The 20,373-nt window shown below is 41.0% G+C and overlaps 1 protein-coding gene across 5 annotated transcripts in view; it reads right to left on the reverse strand.

The window, feature by feature from the left end:
- Positions 1 to 10,537: 10,537 nt before the first annotated feature.
- Positions 10,538 to 20,373, reverse strand: part of ARHGEF26 (Rho guanine nucleotide exchange factor 26) — a 196,117-nt gene continuing 186,281 nt past the window's right edge. For all 5 annotated transcript variants that reach the window (XM_067549912.1, XM_067549820.1, XM_067549986.1 and 2 more), the window contains exons 13-15: positions 15,748 to 15,815; positions 15,096 to 15,200; positions 10,538 to 14,132 (exon numbers count right to left, since the gene is read on the reverse strand). In XM_067549912.1, coding sequence (XP_067406013.1) covers positions 13,990 to 14,132; positions 15,096 to 15,200; positions 15,748 to 15,815 — 316 coding nt within the window. In that variant the 3' untranslated portion in view covers positions 10,538 to 13,989. The remainder of the gene's footprint in view (positions 14,133 to 15,095; positions 15,201 to 15,747; positions 15,816 to 20,373) is intronic.

The raw sequence follows: 20,373 nt of genomic DNA on the forward strand, positions 1-20,373 counted from the left end.
TAAAAGCCTTAACTTATTTCTGCTTTACTTAGGCTTGCTAGCTTTTTAAAGACTTCTCTCTCCCACATCTCCTTGCTATTTTCTCTCTAGTCTGGTTCCCCTCTCCTCCTTGTGGTTTTTAGCCTTAAATTGATGTCTTTAAAAATATACTAATGAAGGAGTAGTGAATTAAACCTCACTACCATGACTGATGCACAGCAAGAGACCACTGTGTTGAGCAGCCATTGACATTTTTTGGCAACCCCTTTTTCTTCAGGGACTATTGCTGCTGCTATTCAAAATGCTTCATAATTTTAAATTTAAACTGTGCTGTTAGACATTGTATGATTAACAGTATATATGCAACTAACTCATAGGGCAGTTAACTCTGTTACAAGAAGAGTGCTATATAAATGACTTTATGTAATAGATAAATACTCAAATGATTGTCAGAAAAATGTAACACATTATAAGGAGCTAGCTTGTATAGCATAAACAGATATACTGTAATCCTGTGAGGACAGTTGATTACTATAGTAATGGTCAAAAACAGTCAAAGGAATCTTCACTCTAATTCCTATAGTTTTTTTTTTTTTTTTTTTTAAACCATAATGTCCCATTTAGAACCTTCTAACATAGAAACTACCCCTAGGCATCACTTTTCTCCTTTCTTCTCCTTTTCCTGTTCCAATATTAATCTCAATTGTCTATTTTCTATGTTTGATTTCATTGGTTAAAATTGTCAAATAGGCTAACATTAGGCTAAGTATATTCAGGTGCAGAAGATGGGATTTGCAAAAGCCCTGAAGGGCCAGATTTTAAAAAGTATTTAGGCATCTAAAGCTGCAGATAGCACAAGTGCCACTGCAGTCACTAGAAGTCAATGGGAATGATTCTCCTAAATCATTTATGGCCCAGATTTTTAAGAGTGTTTTGGCACAAAAATGCAGCTAGGTACTTTTGCAAATCCCACTCTGTGCCTAAGTCATTCAGGCCTGGATCCACAAGGAGTATTGAGCCAAGAAGTTCCAATGTGAATCACAAGGGAGGCTGTAAAATGTTTTCTTAAACTCTATGAAGTTTATGATGGGTGGGTTTTGCCACTCTAGCGTGCTCTTCAGTGATTATTCTTAAAACGAAAATCTGGTGGGCTATGACCTTCCAGGTCAAAATCTAGCCCTTAGCTATCTCTCAACTGCTTTCTTTATCCTACTTAAGATGATACTGCAGAAGACTTTGCCTATCACTAAAAGGAGTGTAACACCTCTCCAGTTATTGCAGTCACTTAGGTCACCTTTCTTTGGTATTTTGACTATAATGCTATTTTTCAATTGGTCTGGCAGCTTTCCCTGGGTGAGTATTGTGAAAAGTTCAGTGATTTTTATCAATGGTCTCATCACAAGCTTTCACTTCCCTGGTGATTTGGTCCTCACCTGCCTCTATCTTCCCAGGTTTTAACTTTTATTGCATCTTCCATTTATTTGTGATGTGAGATGTTAGAGTGTCTGGTTCTGAGTGTTAAAAATCTTTGACAGTCAACAGTTTTCTGACAGTGTTCTGTTTAGCATCTCTGAAAAGTGCACTGTCCATCATTCTTTGTTCTTTTTCTGTTCAGGTCTTCCCTTGTTTATCCTTAATCAAGTCCTCCAGCTGGTATAAACTTGCCAGATAGAAACTTGTTGGCTGATAAACTGTTCTTCTGCCACCTCATTTAGCAACTGTTTCAGATTCTTTGGCAATATTATCCAAATATTTTCCCTTTGTCTCTTCTCGTGTATCTTTCTCCTTTGTTTTTATACGGCTTTTGCTGTTGACTTTTGAGCAGTTGATATTTGCTTTGGCGTGTTTCCTTTGTTACACGTAATTTCACATGCCCTCGCTTATCCAGAGTGCGGTTTGTTTGTCTGAAAACCAACTGCAGTTGTTGTGATACTGTCAAACAGAAAGCACCATGACATGTCAATGTTGACTTCTTATGGTAGATCTAAGTCTTGTAGCACCTGAAATCTGCTCTTCAATTCAGTTTGAAGTTGCTCCTCTAATCTGTTAGTCATTTGCTGACAATTTTTGTGGTGCTTTTTGCAAGGGTTGGGTTTTTTTTTTTTTCAAATTTGATCTTCACTCTTTCCACACACAAATGAGGTGGTCACTTCAGATATCAGTTCCTATATATCCTCTGACCTTCTGGAGAGTTCACCTAAATTTCCTTCCAATACCATGGGCAGCTGGATTCCCAGTGCCTTCCTCTACGGAATTCCAAGTTACTTTATAGGTATCTTTGTGTGGAAATAATGTTCCACTAATTATAAGCCCTGATATCAGGCACAGTCTTTAACTTTTCTGACTTAGAGAGAAAGTAATGGTCAAGCCTGGTCTTGGTTCTCAGTTATCCCCAACCTTGGCATTGAAGGTCCCCAATACTAAGCAGATGTCATGATTGAGAATACTGTATTGTATTGTAAGAATTCATAGGCTATTGTAGAATTGATCTTATCATTGTAGTAGTCTGTTGGTGTGTAATATTGTAGAATTGTCATTTTATGCATTGTGTTTGAAACCTAGATTGGAGCAGTTGGATCTGAGGATTTCTCTGCTTTGGAAGTCATAATTAGTCTACTCCCTTTAAGTGGTAATCATCTTGCCTCCCTAAATATATTATGGCTTTATTTTAACTTTTTAATTGCTTTTATCAGTTCCTGGCCATTGACATTCACTTGCTCATAGGATTTCTTTCATCATCTGCATGGCTTTTGTTATAATAATCTTTGTTCTAATATTCCATACTTACTTCCATAGATTCTTACATTTACTAAAGAACTTCTTAGTTTTGGCTTCCTGACAGCTTTCACCAATACTTGTCTTTCCCGCTGAGACAGAGTTCATTATTTTGGCATGCTGTTTGACAGAATGGCTATCTTGTTGAGTTTCTATAATTTAAACATATTAATTACTATGTATTTGCTCACACATGCTAATCGTAATCTAAAGGCCCAATCACAGATTCACTGAGTAAGAAGATAAAATTTTCACCATCACTTATCAAAGTAGAGTTCCTCTTCAAAGCATTTTACACATTTTTTTTTCTGAATATCTCTACAGCTAAGCTATTTTAAGTCTGTTTTTATTTGCTAGATTCATAGTTTCATTCAGTAGGAGGCTCACTATATAATACAAGTACAAGGTAAGAATATGGAATGTACCCTAAGGGAAAAGCACTATATAAGAGTGGGACATCATTATTGTCATTAATTGCTAGACTATAGTCAGTGGGAGTACCCAGTTTTTTTTTAAATACCTAGGTGACTAATCCCATGCATCTAAGATAACAGACACTAGTGATGAAGGAAGAAAGTGAAGACTTCATGCAGTGCCTTACTTTCAGGGTTCTTCATCATGCCTTCTCACTGGCAACTGTTGTTGGCACAATTTCTGAGCTACCTACAGCAACAGGACAAGAAACGCAAATAAAAGCTTCTCCTGGATTTTCCAAATCTGATGCTGCAGAAGATTACAATAAATTAGTGTTTATTCTGTCTAAATGGCATCAGTTGCACTGAGCAACATGGGCAGCAGTCCCCATTTCCAGGACTGGTGGTTATATATGGACATGATGTGTATTCTACTTTTCACCAGAACTCACCGGAATGGAATTTGGGAGCTTCATCTGTATGCCTTCAAAAGAATGCTTTTTTTCTTTCACTGATATGACTGCACGAAGTATGGTGTGCTGTGTACTTTAGCAGAAATGAACTAGCTCCCTCTGCAGGTACTTGAAGAGTTCCACAGAGGCAACTGGATTGTGGAAAGTTCCAACCATAGATTTAATCAGGTGGATCCAGACCACTCCCAAGACTGGCTCAATGCCTCTGGTAAAAGAGGAGATATCACAAGAATGGCCTCCTATAAACTACATGCTCAAATTGCAGCCCAAATCAGAAAATTGTTCAGTCTTGGACTTTGATGACCAAATGACTTGCAGTGAATCCACACCAGTACGAAAGCCACATGATCATGGTGATTGAAAATAAAGTGTTAATGATGCTTCAAAGATTCAGATTATTCACTAGTTAGCCAGCCTCCAACACACTGCAAAACATTGCAACAAAGGAGTTGGCTACAGAAGCAATTTAGGTAGCTCTGATGAATATAGAACTATTTGGCCAGAAGCAACTGAATACTTCTGTTCAGGAAAGGCTCATGATGCCAAAGAAGGGAACTACTCATACCAAATTCCATGACACACTGAAAAAGACAAGGGCTCTGATATTTTCCTCTTTTTATGCAGTTGGAAAGCAAAGCGAAGACAAGGTAGTCATGATAGTCTTGTAGTTCAGGGCATCATTACTGCCTATAATGCAGGAAGGATGGGGGGTCTGAAAAAGTATTGCATCGTAAGCTAATGCCAGTTTCACTTGCTTGTGCTGAGGTAAACGGACTTCTAAGAGTTGGAAATAAGTATAATAAATGTTTTAATTAGAGACCGTCCTTTTCCAACTGAGATAATACTTCATAGTACATCCTCTCTGTGATTGAAGGCCAAGTACAGGTAATGGCACTGGGAAAACCTCTTCCATTTACAACCTTTGGTGACCTTGCAAACTTTTTTTTAAATTAGTTCTTCCTGCACAGCATTTCAGCAGGATTTAGTTAAAGGAATGATGCAACTGAAGCACTTCAAAGCTTCTAGGCCAATTGGAAAATCATTGAGGAGAGAGATGTTCTACTTCCCAATAGGTGGCCAAACTTCATGGCCCATCCCCAAAATAAGCTGATCTGGCTTGCTTCTTCTCTGAAGAACTCCTAGCCAATGCTCCACAAAACCAAACAATGATCATATCCTGATGAGGCATATACTAGGATTATGCTGTACTGCATGCATACAGATTCTGATTGTCATGTCAGCACAAGACACTGAAGTTCTTCTGCTAGGGGCACACTATGACAAAATTCCTTGCAGCAAGTTCTGGATGAAGGCTGGAACATTCCTGTGCATGCTATTCGAAAGAAGCTTCTGCCAGTATTTCCTCAAGCAGCCCTCGAAACAACACTTTCCTTCCATGCACTGGTAGGCTGTGATACTGTTTCCCATACTTCTAGGCACAGCAAGAAAATTGCTTGGACAACATTCATGCAGATACCTGGACTTCTAAGAAACTTGAGGAAGGATGAGCTTCAGAATGAAACAATTTCAGCAAAAACGATAGTACATGTTACAGATTATGTACCTGATGAGGAGAGCTACAAGCAGGCAGGGAAGATACTATTCTCTAAGTGTCAATCTTCAGCGGCACTGCCCCCAACAAATTATGCATTGTGCTATTGCATCCAAAGAGCTCACTTTCAAGCCATGGTGTGGAGGCAGACAAATCACAACACTCCCACACTATCCTACCTGGAAGAATTCTTCTGTTGACCATCTACACAAGAGGTTAGTTAATCTGACCTATGGCGCGCAGGAGTGTGGATTTTTCACACCCCCCCAAGCAACGTAGCTGAGTTGACTGAACTTTTTGGGGGAGACCTGGCCTTGGAAGTGAAGCACAGAACTCATACTATAAGGGGGATTGGAGGCTAAGGTGACTTAAATCTATCTTTGTGCCCTTCCAGTTTTGGGCTGCTCCTACCCCTGGAGGTCAGTGGAAGTTACAGCAGCCTACCCAGACAGCCTCCACAGTGTTGTAGCCCTGCTCATGGCACATGCTGTAGACTAGGAATTGCAAGAGGGGCATTAGAGGATAGTCTTATAGCTGTTGGTTGCAGTACCTACAGCCGTGGACTTCTTTCCCAGCTAGCTCCAGGGTTTCATGCTGCTCCAGCCCTTTTACCCAACACACAGGAGCTGGATAAGGGGTGAAAAATCTCATTCTGTTTCATTTGTAGATTATGTTCACAATAATATTGCTGTTTTTCATGAGTGGGCTGTAAACTCTCATTCTACTGGATGGGAACTATTCCCATGTGGTTCTCTGTTCTACGTCCACAAAAATAAAGCCAGTTTGTTCTTCATTAATAATGCCTGTCTAATTTAGCTGAATAGCAGGATTAGAGGTCAAAGCAGGAGATTTGAGAAGCTGGACTCCCATGTCCAAATTTCCATCTCAAAAGAAAAAAAAGTGCAGAAACAGAAGGGTTCAGAGATAGGCAACAAAAGTGGTTACCAGGCTGGAGCTATTTATTATGAGGAGAGACTGAAAGGAATAAGTGTTTAGTTTAGATAGGAGACCTAAGAAGGGGATATGACAAGTGACAAGGAAGGGGCATTGAGAGAAATAAAACAAGACGAAGGCAACATTTAACAAAATTGAGTTTCAACCACATTTTAAAATGAACTACAGGAAAATCACTTCACCCCTCTTTCCCTCTTCCTTCCCCCCCATCCTCTTTTTGTTGTGGCACAACACAGTCTGTAGATATTGAACTCATTGAAACAAGGTACCATTAAGTTCAAGAATTTAGGAGGATTCTAAAAAGAGGCATTTCTGTGGATAGTGATTATATCCACAAAAGCTCCTATGAGCATAAACCTTCAGTATGCAAAACAAACACTAATGGCCTGGGATCAGTAAGAAACTTCCTCTGGGGGCAGGTTATTCCTTAACTGTCAGGTGTGGCGTTTCTTCCTATGAAGCATCGGATACTGGTCACCGTCAAAGACCAGGTACTGGACCAGATAGGCCACTGATCTTTTCTGCTATGGCAATATTTAGGTTCCTAAAAGACCTCTCAAATACCCTGCATTAAGCGAAATGTTCCCACATTCCTATTATGGTGATGGAATAAAAAGAAGCTCTGTGTGACACGTGAGTAAGATGACTAGACTTCCAAGTTCTGACTATTCAATTTTGTTTTTACTCTCACCCCCATCCCTCAGTTTAGTGCTAAAGACTAATGGCATGAACCTGCCCACCCTAGCTTTCGAACTGTGGAAATTTTGCACAGTTAAGGGCTCGAGGCTTGGACCCAGTTTTTTAAAGGTATTTAGGCATTGCTGCACTAACTGATTTAGGAGCTGAAATCTCATTTTCAAAGGGATTTAGGTACGTCTACTGACAGGCGATGGGAACTTTGGGTTCTATGGTTGACACCCTTTTGAAAATGAGTTAGGTGCCTAAATCAATTAAGCATTGCAATACTGAACACTGCAAATACCTTTAAAAAAAAAAACAGAGCAACACCTGTCCTCTAGCAAAGACCCAATCAGAAAATTCTTCAACCTATTCTGGCTCCCCTTAGAATGTATTTAGCGTTCCACACAAGCTACAATGTTGTTTTTCTGTTGCCATTAAAGACGCCCTTTTGGTGTGTGTGTGAAGGTAAAACAGACTATGTTAATGATGCCATGAAATAAACATAAACATGCCTCTGCTGTTGGGTACAAGCACTTCATTGTTCAAGATTTCAGGTTACTATAGCATAGTAGGGGGACTTCAACTAGGCTATAGCTTGGGCAAATTAACTCAGTGCACTTGCTTGGCATGGGCAAGGTAACAGAAGCGCTGTTCCCATTCTCCAGGTACCTGCCAACTTTCTGCGAGGTGGCTGGCTGCCTAGCCTGCCTCCCTTCCTGTAGCAATCAGCCAAAAGAACGTGCTCCCCATCCGCTGGAGGCCTGTAGCTACTGAGTGGCTGGCATGCATATGGAGCAAAGCTATGACCTCGCTGTTGTTAGCCCAACCCATACCCAGTATGGGTCTAGCCAGCCCATACTGCCCGGGGCCATGTTGGAAAGGAGCATTAGGCTCCAGTGGGGCCTTTCCAGCCTGTGGCATGGCATGGGTGGCGCAAGGCCTTTCACCTGGCTGGACAATGATGAGGCACATGAGCGGTAGCAGGCTCCATGCCGTCATTCTCCATCGGCATGTTGTCAGTGGCACGGTGGTGCCAACCCCTCACTTTTTCTTTTGCCAGATGGGGCTGAACACCTCCAGTGGGTCCCTCCCCCCAGGCTTAGCCTCCCAAGTAGCAAGCCATGGTGGGGGCAGGAAGTTGCCCAGCCCTGCCTTGGTGGCAGAATGGAGGCTACCTGATTAGCTCAAGTGGTCGAGCACTCAAGTCAGTGGCTTACCACAGGGGCATGTTGAACACGGGGGTGGGGCTTTCAGAGATTAATGAGGCTAAGGGGGGGGCACAGGGAGCAACACTGGGAGAAGTGTGGGTCATGCGGGGGGGGGGGGGGTCAACAAGATTGAGTCTCTGAGGTCATAAGGCTGAACAGAGGGCTCAATGGCTGAAAGTAGTGGGGTTGTGCGGGGGGGGGGGGGTCAATGAGGCTGAGTAGCTTGGGGGGGGGGGGTCACTCACTGTCACGGGGCTCCATACTTGGGGAAGTGAGAGGTCGCAGATAAGCGTGGCTGGAGTGGCATGACACTGAGGTCATGAAGGGGGGGGGGGGGGGGGTTATTGAGGCTGAATAGCGAGGAAGTGCGTTCACAAAAGGTCATGTTGAGCAACACTGTGTGAAGTCAGGACCACACAGACCAATGCTGATGAGGGGAATGGCTGGAGGAAGTACGGGAACCGAGCCCATGTATCAATGACACTGAGTATGAAGGCAAATAAACATGTTTTAGAGACAAAGATCTAAGTTGAAGCATTAGTGGGCTTCGAGCAGGCTGTAGATGAAGCCAACCCAGCCTGAGGAAACACCATTTATCCTGTTTTGATTGAGGCTTGTCTCATGCTCCCTGTAATTATTCAGTCTTATTTGTGGCCTTGTTAAGGTATTTGGCTTGGCTCCCCCTAACAATTTTGACTTAGCTCCTCTCTTGAAGAAAACAGCAGCAATAGGTTAAGGTCTCTTGATCAGGAAAGACTAAGAAACTGATCACAATTTTTACTTTCTCCGGTGATTTGCCCTCTTTCTCCTACAGGAGAAATCTGTTGTGAAGATTTGTTCACTGAAGTGGTCTATGGTGGAAGAAAGGCAGTTAATGGTTTAAAATTGTTTGGTATTTAATATGGTGCTCCTCACCACAGCATCCACAGCAATGCTGAAGTCTGCTAATCCTTCCTGGACCATTATCTGCTAGCTTTCTTGGTTTGGCGTGTTGGTCACCATCCTGAGTCCTCTTAGAACTGGTTCTTCCATCAGCACATTTCAAGGTTTGGTTGCTACTTCTTTCTGAAATTCAGGCAAGTATCTATGTTTATTCCTCAGAGGGGGCATCTGATTTTGTGAACCCTGCGGACTAGGATATTTGCAGCATCCAATGAGAAATCTCAGCAGCAACATCAAACTGGAGTAGTTTGAGACTAACTTGGTCTTAAGTCAAGGCATATTCAGCCAAGGTGGAAGGTTATCTGCAAATTTCTTGCTTTTTATTAAATAAAGTCTTTGTTATATTTTCACTTGTGGCAGAAGGGTATTGTGTATGGTCAGAAGATTGCTCAACCTATAATATGATCCAAGCAAATACCATTTGAGACCTCAGAATCTATATTTTGTGACTGGATAACTGTTGAAATCCTATCCTAACACGCTGCTATAGGAGGGCTCTCACTGCATTTACAAATGACAGCTACAGCAATTCCCTAGCTCTTGAAATTATTTTACAAAAGTTGAATCCATGCAATTGTGCTAACACATGCATTAAGTTAGTTCTAAGGACTATTATTAGGGAACTTAGATGCTGGCCTCCTGAATTTCCCTCATCTTGGCTCCCATACCTTTTTAAACTGGGTCATTTCAGAGGGAAGCTTTAAATGTCTATTTTTAGAAAAATTTTAATCGGTTCTTCTTCTAATAAAATTAGATGTAAGATTTTACCAAGCCGAAATAGTTAACTTTTCTGTATTTAAGTGATAGGGCTTTATTCTGCTCTTGCTTGCACACCAAAAAGGGGTAAGCGAGAGAAATGCATTGATCAGGCCTTTCATTTATCATACAGTTTGTGCATCTGGCATTTTTACCACTGGGAGAGAGAGAAATATCAGGACTGCCATAAACATACCAAGAGACTTTCCCCAACTCTCACAACCATAAAAAAAAACATGAGACATTTAAAAATAATTAGTATAGTTACAGTATAGCTTCAAAGCCTTAGAAAAAAGATGGAGAGTCACCATGCCACCATCAACATGGTAAAGGCAGGTACGTGCAAGACATTAAGTCTACAGATATCCCAAGTGCCACAGGGAAATTCCATGGATTTTGGGACACAGAAGTAGGCAAGTTATCTCTGAACAGTTCCCTGCCCTCTGATGCAAGCACCTGCAGACACATTGCTGTGGACTACACGAGGATGATCCTACAGAGAAGAGTCATCCCCTTACCCCTGGCCCTCCCACCATGACATGCCATTCCCCTAAGTTCAGGGGGTCCAAATCCCATGGTACTGGGTTAGGAGAAGAAGTATACTATGGAGGTATTACTCTTCCTATTTATGGCTCTTGGACTTTCATCCATGGTAGCAGCAAGGTGCATAAGGCCCAATTAACTTATGGCTCCGTCTTAAACAATAAAGGCAAAGGTTAAAAAGATCAGAACTAATTCCAGCAAAACGGATGACATCAGGGATTTGTGTGTGATGTTTGGCATTTTCCTAGTAAAAGTCAAAGCTTTTTTTTTTGTTTTAAAAGCATTTTATTGATTGTTGTCCTATAAGGTCACCGATGCCTTTAATTCCTGCAGAATTGTACATGATAAAAGAAGAAATGGAAACAAATTTATAAAACATTAAAACACTTTGCAAAAACGAGGTGTGAAATATATATACAATGCATTAGAAAACCCAAATAAAATTAATGTCTGGATTTATACATTCAGTTACTGTGTTAAACATCTGGCTGTATACAAAAGGGTTTTTTAATTATTTGTTAAAAAATTAGCAATATTTTTACTTATGTTAAATAAGACTGTTCAATTTACAAAGATTACAATATGCTCATTACTCTTTCATCAGTCCACTTATAAATTAAACCACATGTCAAACTTCCAAGGTTGGGGATTCTCACATTACTTTATACAAAACTATTGCTTTCCTAATATATTTTTAAGTGTAATTGTTAGAGATTCATTATGAATATTAAATTCATTTACAAATCCTCAACATAATACAGTATATATTACAACATGCAGCCCCTCCAAAAAAAAATGGAGTGACATTACAAGCAGAAAGTCTTCCTACAAGTTTTTACCTCATTTTTGTGCTGTTTATTCAACCCTGCTGAATGATCAGCTGTGTCTTAGAAGGATGAACATATTTATAATACATACAGCGTGCAAACCCTAACACCTAGTTACAGAAAAGATGCATTGAAAATGATTTCCTGTTTACAAGTGCATCTTGGTCACACAATATTAAGTGGTTGTTTCTCCTGGGAAATCCCAAAGCTACAGTGAAGATGTGAAATTTGGCCAGTGATGGTTGTAGTGCAATCGTGACAGGTACTCTCTAAGGCTAAGGAGAATGCGTTCAGCAGCACCAGCGGGAGCTCCTACCATTGCCTCTCTCACTATCATGTGCACACTGAAGTTTCCAACGACTGCAGGTCAGGTCACATTTTCGAATGGGAAGACAAAGTTTACAAAACATATTATCCTATACAGGACAACTCTCTGCAAGCCCTCCCTCATTGCCATGCCTTATCTTCTCCAGTATGAACCGTATGACCAAGAGTTTAAGTCAATACAAGTGCTGCTCTCTTCCTTCTTCTGTCTGCAATGATCAACATGATAACAAGGACTGATGGTGAAGGTAGCCTGTAGTTCTGGTTCATGTACCTCTTTTTCCCTCCTTCCCCAACAAAAACCTGGAAATTCATTTTTATCTCCTCTGCTATAGAAGTGGAAAAGTTAGAAAACACTCCACAGACTCTGAAAAACCTGAACTGAAGCATCATCACATCTTGATATCTTAGTTAAAGATACAGGCAAAACTGGAACTGAAATGAAATGATTAATAGATTGTTTCCCAGAGATTAACACCACCACATATTTTCGAAGTAAATTAAGACTTTAGCCCTGTAATCCTTAATCCTCTGGGAATGGATGTTAAAACACAAACAGGTAAAATTCAGATTTTAAGATATTCCTGCAAAAGCATTCACATACAACTGTGTAATTGAGTACTTTTTGTAGCCACAGCTTACAGCATGTTTTAAAAATGTGTCTGTAAACAAATAGAAGTACAAACTGCTCAACAAGATACTGTAATGCTACCACAATGGACAGTAGTGGGAGCCAATACTACATCTTAGCTTATGTCTAGGCTCCACAGACACCAAATGAGCATGTGCATGTGTTGCTCCAAAGCACAGCAGGACTGTTTATTCTGTGCATAAGTAAGGTTCAGGAAAGGTGAGAGAAAGGATGCAAGAGAAGGTGTCTGAATCAGCTGGTGCGGGACCTCAGAGAAACACTGTGTGGAGTTGTATAAGCTTGGAGAGAATTATAACACTGTTAGTCAGGCAATCTGATCTTCCATCAGGGACACAGAGGAGCAGAGAAGAGCAGAGAGCTGCTTATATGTCTGGAGAATATTCTTTAAAAATAGAACAAGCTGAAACAAGTCAGGGTATCCAACGGACGTGTACTCAGGGTGGCTAGCCCGTCCTGCTGCTCACGCTACCAGGGCTATGTTCTGTTTTTCTGCGCTAGCTCAGTGAGAACAAGCCTGAGTATGTCTCCTTGAGCTGGGAATCACAACTCCAAGCTCCAAGAGTAGCCAAACCTTAAGGCTGGTCTGTTCTGGGAAGGGAGGTTGGAGCTTTGAAGAGTAAGATATTTTCCCACACTGCATACTTCTACAAAAGTTCAATATGTCTTGATTTGAAAAATCCTTCTTGGCTCTCTGAATGTTGAAGCAACACTGGAGGGAAACAAAATCTGAGTTGCTTGAATAGATGAAACATCATCAGGGAAAAAGAACAATAGAAACCCATTCTGGATTTCCCCCCCTCAGTCCCTGGAGAGCAAATTAGCTTTACCTAGTTGGGATAGAGGCACTTTAATCACTGCTTTACAAATGACAACATTAAAAAAAAAGTGTGTGAAATAAGAAGCCATCACTGGGAGGAGAAAGCCCAAGGAGCTAAGGTTTTAAAGGATGAACACAAAAGGTAATCTAACTTTATGAAAACCCTTCACTGAAACAGACAAAGACAGATGTAGATAGAGAGCCGTAAAGCGAAAGAAGACCCAACTGCAGGATGCTCTTATATTACGAAAGTAGAGAGCTATACACTCTCAACCTAGTGGAATATCTTTTTACTTGTTACGTGTCTTCTCTGGAGCCTTATTGGGGAGGGAGCAGCGTATGCAGTGCATGCTCATGGGCTCCATTTCAGGCCATATGAGGGGCTAGAGAACTGCTCTTTATCCTCTCACACAGCACCATCTGGTGCTAGGACTACAGCATTGCAACCCCCTCTCCCCAAGGAGTAGGAAATTCCCAAATATTAGTTTGTTGTTGCTGTTTATTTGCAGGTCAGTATGTCTGTGGGTGGCTGGTGGTCAGCCTGGCCAAAGGAAGCTAAGGTGGAAAGTGGTTTTAAATGATTGAAAAAATAAAGAAGAAAAAAAAAGTGTTTGTGTGGTTGGATGGAACTTGTGGGTGAAGAAACAGCATGAAAAAAATAAAGGGTGTGGCGTGGCTAAAGACAAAGGGAGGTGAAGTCAAAGGCATATGGAGCTGCTCTCCAGAGCGTTAGGATTCAGTGCAGGTAAGACCTTGGCTCAGGCCAGGATTCAGTTAGCTCTCTTACACTGTAAAACAAGGAAGAGGTGACTATCTAAAGAGGTCACCTGCATTAGTTACTGGAACTTTAGAAGTTAAATTTACTTTTTAGGTGCTTTTAACTTAAAATATCCTATTTTGGATATACACAATGAGCTGCTGACTTTTTTTCCCTGCCCTTCCTTCCCTCAGTGATTTTACAAGTCTATGATTCACAGCTCCCATGCTACAGCTGTAGTGGGACAACAAAACCAAACCAAGCTGCCGCTGACAGCCCTTGGTGCAAATCCTGCAGCAAAGAGATGGCACTGAGAAAAAACAGATCTCAGGGACTCTATACGTTTGTTTCAAGTCCAAGCAAACGTCCCATCCGTTCCATGTTCTTATCAATTGTGGCTTGACATGTGATTTCCTTGGCACATTCCATCGGAAACCAACCTCTCTCGCCATCCCGCAATCGTTCACCTTCATACCAACCTGCAACAGTGAATGGGGAGGCAACAATAAATACATGTGTAAGGTACTGTGTGTGGCATGCTTATAGAGAGACTCCTGTACACACAGTCTGTCACTGCATCTGTAATATGGTTACATTTACAATGAATAAAGTATATAGACATGCTATATTATTAGGAATCGTGCATGCAGATTAGGAATAATAAAAATTAGGCAGTAAAGATATGATATATTTCAAAAACACACCCTTGGATCTCAATAATATAAAAAACAAAAACAAATCAGGCTGAGGGATTTTTCATTTGTTTTTTTACTGTTTGTACGTGACAGTAAATAACTGGGTTATTATAACTAAGGGTTGGAATCTGCGCAGTGCTGAGCACTCGCAAGTCCCACTGAAGCTATTGGAAGTTGACTGCACTCAGCATCTTTGCAAGACATGCTTTTTTATTGTGGTAGCAACAACCAGGTTGGGCCCACACATGATTGGCATTTACATGACAAATGACAGTCCCTGCCTCATGTTGCAAGAGTCAGCCCCTTAGAGAGTCACCATGTAATGAAGCACAGCACAAGATGTAAATACTTTGAATATGTGCAGTATTCAGACAAATCAGCAAATATATTGCTTACAAAGTAATGACAACTCTTGAGAGCCAGATTTTTAAAGAGGTCTTAACCCAGTTTCTTCATTATGGGCACATGGCTCCTGGAAAAAAATCACACCCACATTGTTGCACCTGCAATTAATTGTCTATGTAATCATCTGAGTTAGATGGAAATTTACTTGAATGTGGCCACAATGCCGGCTGCCCTTCAAGAACCTGGGCCTAAACCTATAGCTTTCCATGGCATTTCTTCTAGGCTAATACCCCATTTCATTGTGGAGCTGATACTAGATGGAAACCTGCGTTCTCTATGATTCTGTTTCCCAGCTTGGCTAATCTATCTTGGTGGTAGCTAACTGCAAAAATGTTTACTCACCATCGTTCACTTTTTGATAAACAAGAACCACATCAGCGACCTGAAGGGATAGTTCATCTGACTGTTTTGCAGTGTAAGTTCTGACAATCTCTACCTGAGTCAATCCTGAAGAAGAAATAGGATATAGTGAACCCTCTGATGCGTATAAGAAACTGAATGCCTTTATATTTAAACATACACACAAGTCATTTTAACATCCTATTTTAAGATGTACCAAAACAAAACAACCTAAATAATCTCAGTAATGGAGCATATTAACATATTGGCTTCCCACTTGGGGAGCTACACACAAACATGAATTTGGGTCAGACACAAAATCAGCTTGGCATTCTGAGCCTAGTCACTAATCGGCTGATACAACTGGCCAAACCAAAGTTAATGAATGCAGGTAAAATAAGTCCTTGTACCACAAAAACCCTGAAAAAACTTCCTCAGAAAAGGACTTGGTAAACAACATGCACAGAAGGTCAACGAACATGGGCTGGGCTATGCTAGACCAAAAGAAAAATCTCAAAGGGAAACCTGAATAATTTGTTTTTTGGAAGGAAATACATTTACTCTTACAGTCTACTGATTCACGCTATCCACTGAGAGGCAGTATATTTCTGTTTCCATGTCAAGTCCCTGAAAAGTCTTCTTGTCTCTAACTTACTTGTTCTGTCTGCATTCTGTCTGTCACTGTTCTGTCCAAGTACAGTAATCCAACGAGCTCTTTCACTCCTGCAAACAACAGAGATAAATTCAGTTTCCAAGACCCCTGATCCTTAGAGTGCTAGAGATACACCTCTTTTCAGGACCCGAGATTTAAATCTTTCCTCTCGCTCATGGGAAGAAACCAGGTTACCTTTTCTTTTTTTGGTCAAAAGCTTTCTTGAACATAGCAAGATATATTTTCCTGTAAACACTTCATTACTCAATTAAAGTGAAACATAATAAGTGACCAATAATACTGGATTGCTTAGCAAAAGTGGTATTCCAATAACGGAGGAACAGAACGTTATTCTATACATTTGGGGAGACTCTTGAGAAGGTTGCCTAAAATGTGTGTTTTCCTATGCACATTTTCATTGTTTTAATTAAGCATAATTAAAATAAGCTTTGTCCTAGTATCTGCAACTAATGGCTTTAATATTTATCAGTAGCCTAACCAGACTACAGAAACAGAAATTTAAATAATTTTAAATGTGTATTTATAAACAGCCTTCTCTACAAAAAACGTGCAGAGTATCTGGCAGATTTAATGGGCACAGCACACCATTTGTATGTAATGTAAGCAGGCAAAAAAACTTCTGTTTCCTCTGTAACTAAGAATTGGCTGGATGTATATGTGGAAAGGAAAGTAAGTTCATTACAAAAATCAAACCGTGCTTTGAAAGGGCCAACTTCTGTCATTGAATGTGCTCACTTGGGAAGTCTGCAAGAGAGATGTCAGAAACATCCAAGGTCAGAATTGTACCATACATGAATCATTTGAACTTAACCTTGGATAACTAGATAATAAGGTAAATAATGGATTTCAGCTAGAATCTCTCAATATTTCTGAAGAGACAGGCAGAGAAATAATTAGATTTTAATGTCTAGACTAAGCAGCTTACAGTGGCATAGATGTACTGATGCAGCTGCACCCCTGTAAGATCTCTTGTGTAGCCACTCTATGCCAACAGGAGAGAGACCCCTCCCATTGATATTAAACCACCCCAATGAATGGTGGTATCTATGCGCTGTCCACACCGACACGTCTGTTGGTGCAACTTATGTTGTTCAGGGAGTGTTTTTTCACACCCGTGAGCGATGTAAATTATACCAGCAAAAGTGGTAACATAGCCATAGCCTAAGTATCTCACAGTTCTCCAAAGGAACAAATTGTTAATGGAATAATTTTTGAGGGGGTAAAGGGGTGAAATGGGGGTAAAAGAGTAGCAATGGATAGAAGATGAAGAAAAATGGTAAGGGATTATTATGTAAAAGATGTCCAAATCAATAGCTGAGCCACAATAATTTAATCCAAATGGATCTGAGTTTTGACACATCATGTCTTGGTACAGCACAAAACACAAGCATTTCAGTTAAACTAATTTGTCTTGTTAAAGGGATTCTCGCACACTCAGATGGTTTAGGCAGCTGGTGAAGTGCCACCAACCTTTCTCAATGAGTGGGGGGAACTTGATGGGGCTGGTGGTGAAAGGGGAGACCCTTGTTGAGGGACACCAAGTAGCTCCCCCCACCAGGGAATCTCTGGCAGTCACTGGCCAGCTGGGGGGAGAAGGGTGCGGATTGGCCAGCATTCCCCAGTTCCCAGGATTTAACCCGGCACAGGGGCCTTGTGGAGCTCTTTCGGCTCTGTTCCAGGAGCCCACCCTACCCGCCTGACAGAATATAGCCTGACAGATGCTGCAGGTCTAGCTGATCACCTGTTTGGGGGTCAGGAAGGAGTTTTTTTCACCCCTGGGCCAATTGGCAGAAGACCAGGGAGTTTTTTTGCCTTCTTCGCAGCACCTCCCAGCCATAGGGGGTTAAGTAGGAACGAGCATGGTATCTAACTGATGTACTTGGGGTGAGCTGTTAGTTTGTCGCAACTTGTGGCCAATTTCCAGTGTGGTTTGAATGATAAAATGAACAGTTCCCAGAAGTAAAAGTCCTGGGATTTTGGTGATGGACCTTGGGCTCATAAGATAGGGTGAGACCTTGTGGCCCTCGCAGGCCAAGGTCTCCAGCTTTCAGCAACCTCTGTCCCCGTCACACGAGGCGGAGAGATGCTAGGACTCAGAGAGAGCCGAGTCCAGGGGTGTATGCCGGGGAGAGCCTACCCCAAGTTACAGGTTATATAGCAAGGAGCCCTGTAACTCCCACACTGGAATGAATTAAATGTCTGCTATGGGGGAGTATGGGTGATGGCAGGTAGTACCCCTCTCCTGTGTTAAAGTTTAATAAAAGTTGCAACCTGCTGCTTCATTCCAGGCAGGTGTCTGTCCTCATTTTGTCGCTATGTCTGCATCAATGAATTTCAGTAAAAGGTTAGAATTCTTTTAAAACCTGAAATCACAATTACTTTAAAAAAACAAAAACCAGTTACTGTATGTGAAAAAGGTCAAAAAAGCTTCATCTCCCATGTTTCAGATGAACAAATATAGGCATGAAACTGACAACATGCTCTGAGATTTATCAACTAATACAATATTTCAGTATATCAAAAACTGTTCTCACTGGAATGAGAAATCAAGAGGACTGAAAAAATAGAAGAGTTAGGGCAGTTTGTAAAGGTCATCAGAAAAGAGAACGTCATCTTGAAATCTCCCCTTGCTCCACTCCAGTCTTTTGAAATACTGCTGTTAAAAACATCTGGAGACATTTTCACCATGTCACCTCCCTCTTTGAAACCCCTTTCCTGGCATCTCCACAACCTTCCATGTCAAATTCAAAGTAGAGATGGTAATGAAACATAATCCTGGATGTGAACTTTGAGTGTTTGGAACCTGAGCTTTACAGATGGTTCCCCATTTTATTATGAATAAAAATCCTCTATGCAAACATCTCCAAACTCTGGGGCTTAAAAATCTCAAACATGAACCGGAGCCCCAAAACTCAGTTCTGATTTGGGCTCCCCTCTCCTTCAAAGCTCTGTACAACTCTGTCACTGTCTGCATTTTGGCTATCCTGTTCTCCAGATCCCCATCTTGCTGCCTATACTCCTCCCAAACTGCTCTTTTGAGCACTCCCATGTGTTACCTTCTATCATGTCTTAGTCTAGGTTGGCTCTTCCCTCCCCATGTGCAAATTCCTCCTTAGAACACACTTGTCCCGCAAGACTTTTCCATTATAATCTCCCAACAGAAGGCTTGAAAAGCCATTGGTTACACTGACTTTGGGCCATACTGCTGTTTAGAGGTTAATTTACTTGAGGAAAGCTATGATTAAATTAAAGACAACAATGTAGGGCAACAAAGTGGATAAATGGAATAAGGAGCTGTATTTAGATTGAAAAAGATTGAGAGAGGATGCTTAAAGGGTGACATAATTTACCTGAGGGTTACCACCTCCCAGTTTAAGTTGAGACACACAACATATGTTGAAAGAATTTGAGGTATTAATTTACACAGTGATAAAGAGGTGGAATGGACTTCCAACTTAATATACTTGAGCAAAAATTAGATATTAATATAATATTGTATATTAAATTCAGCAAGTTTATGGAATATTAGTAGGGCTGATTGGAAAATTTTCTGATGAAACACTTTTTTGATGAAATACTAGATTTTTGCCTAAACAAATATTTAGTGAAAAATGTCGCTGATAACCAAATAATTTCAATTAGGAAATGCTACCATGGTGCCTTGTGGGAGTTATAGTTTGTGTACCTGATGTCCTCATTCTTCTCTATGGGCTGGATTCCATGGCCAGACTACACCTCTCATGATACACCATGGGCATGGGACTCCCATGAGACACAAGAATGGCTAGTGAGAGGGGAGGTGGTGCATCAAGTGAGATGAAGACTGGCCAGGCAGCCTGTCCTACAGAGAATAGAGGTTTGAGGCATCTGAACATTAGGCACTATGGCAGCATTTTAGACCAAAGTTTTTGGTTTTCAGATGAAAGTTGAGGGGGGCGGGGGAAGGGGATTTGCAAAAAAGTAGAAATTTTCCATGGCTATCTGCTCCCCCCACCTCAATTTTCCAACTGGCTCTAGATTGTTTTGAGTTTAGAAAAATGCACTTGTTGGGGGATCTGGAAGGAAATCTTCATGGATCCTTCTTTCCATATAGGCTTTGGACCATTTTGCATGGGAACATTTTTATTGTCCTCTGGAATATAGAAAATAAAAAAGTTTTAACGTTGTAAAAAGTGAATGATTCATAAATACTTTTCCCTTCCCCACCAAACATTTCCATACATGAATGGCCCACAGCCTGCTTGTCATCCTCCATAAACGAGTGTTGATCAAATATTTTTGTTTTAGTCAGCAGTGAGAGAAAGATCCATTAGCTGCAAGAAGATTGGAACTCTGTCTTGGAATACTGTATCTTTGTTTCATCATTTTTAATTCTGTACTCGAGGCCTGGTTCTCCATTACCTTGTGTAGTCATTTACAGCTATGCAAAGGAGTGTAAAACTCTACCATTCTGATTTGGTAGCATTCTACATCCATTCTGCACAGATGTGAACAACAATACAAGGTGTAGGGCAGTGGGGAAAACAACAGGTCCTCTATCTCAGGCCCTGTATACACACTAAACCAGAGGTCCCCAAACTGTGGGGTGTGCCCCCCTATGGGCATGTG

The sequence above is a fragment of the Emydura macquarii genome, unplaced genomic scaffold (assembly GCF_026122565.2).
Source record: "Emydura macquarii macquarii isolate MOO-44397 ecotype Brisbane River unplaced genomic scaffold, CSIRO-AGI_Emac_v2 contig_18, whole genome shotgun sequence".
Classification (NCBI taxonomy): domain Eukaryota; kingdom Metazoa; phylum Chordata; order Testudines; family Chelidae; genus Emydura; species Emydura macquarii.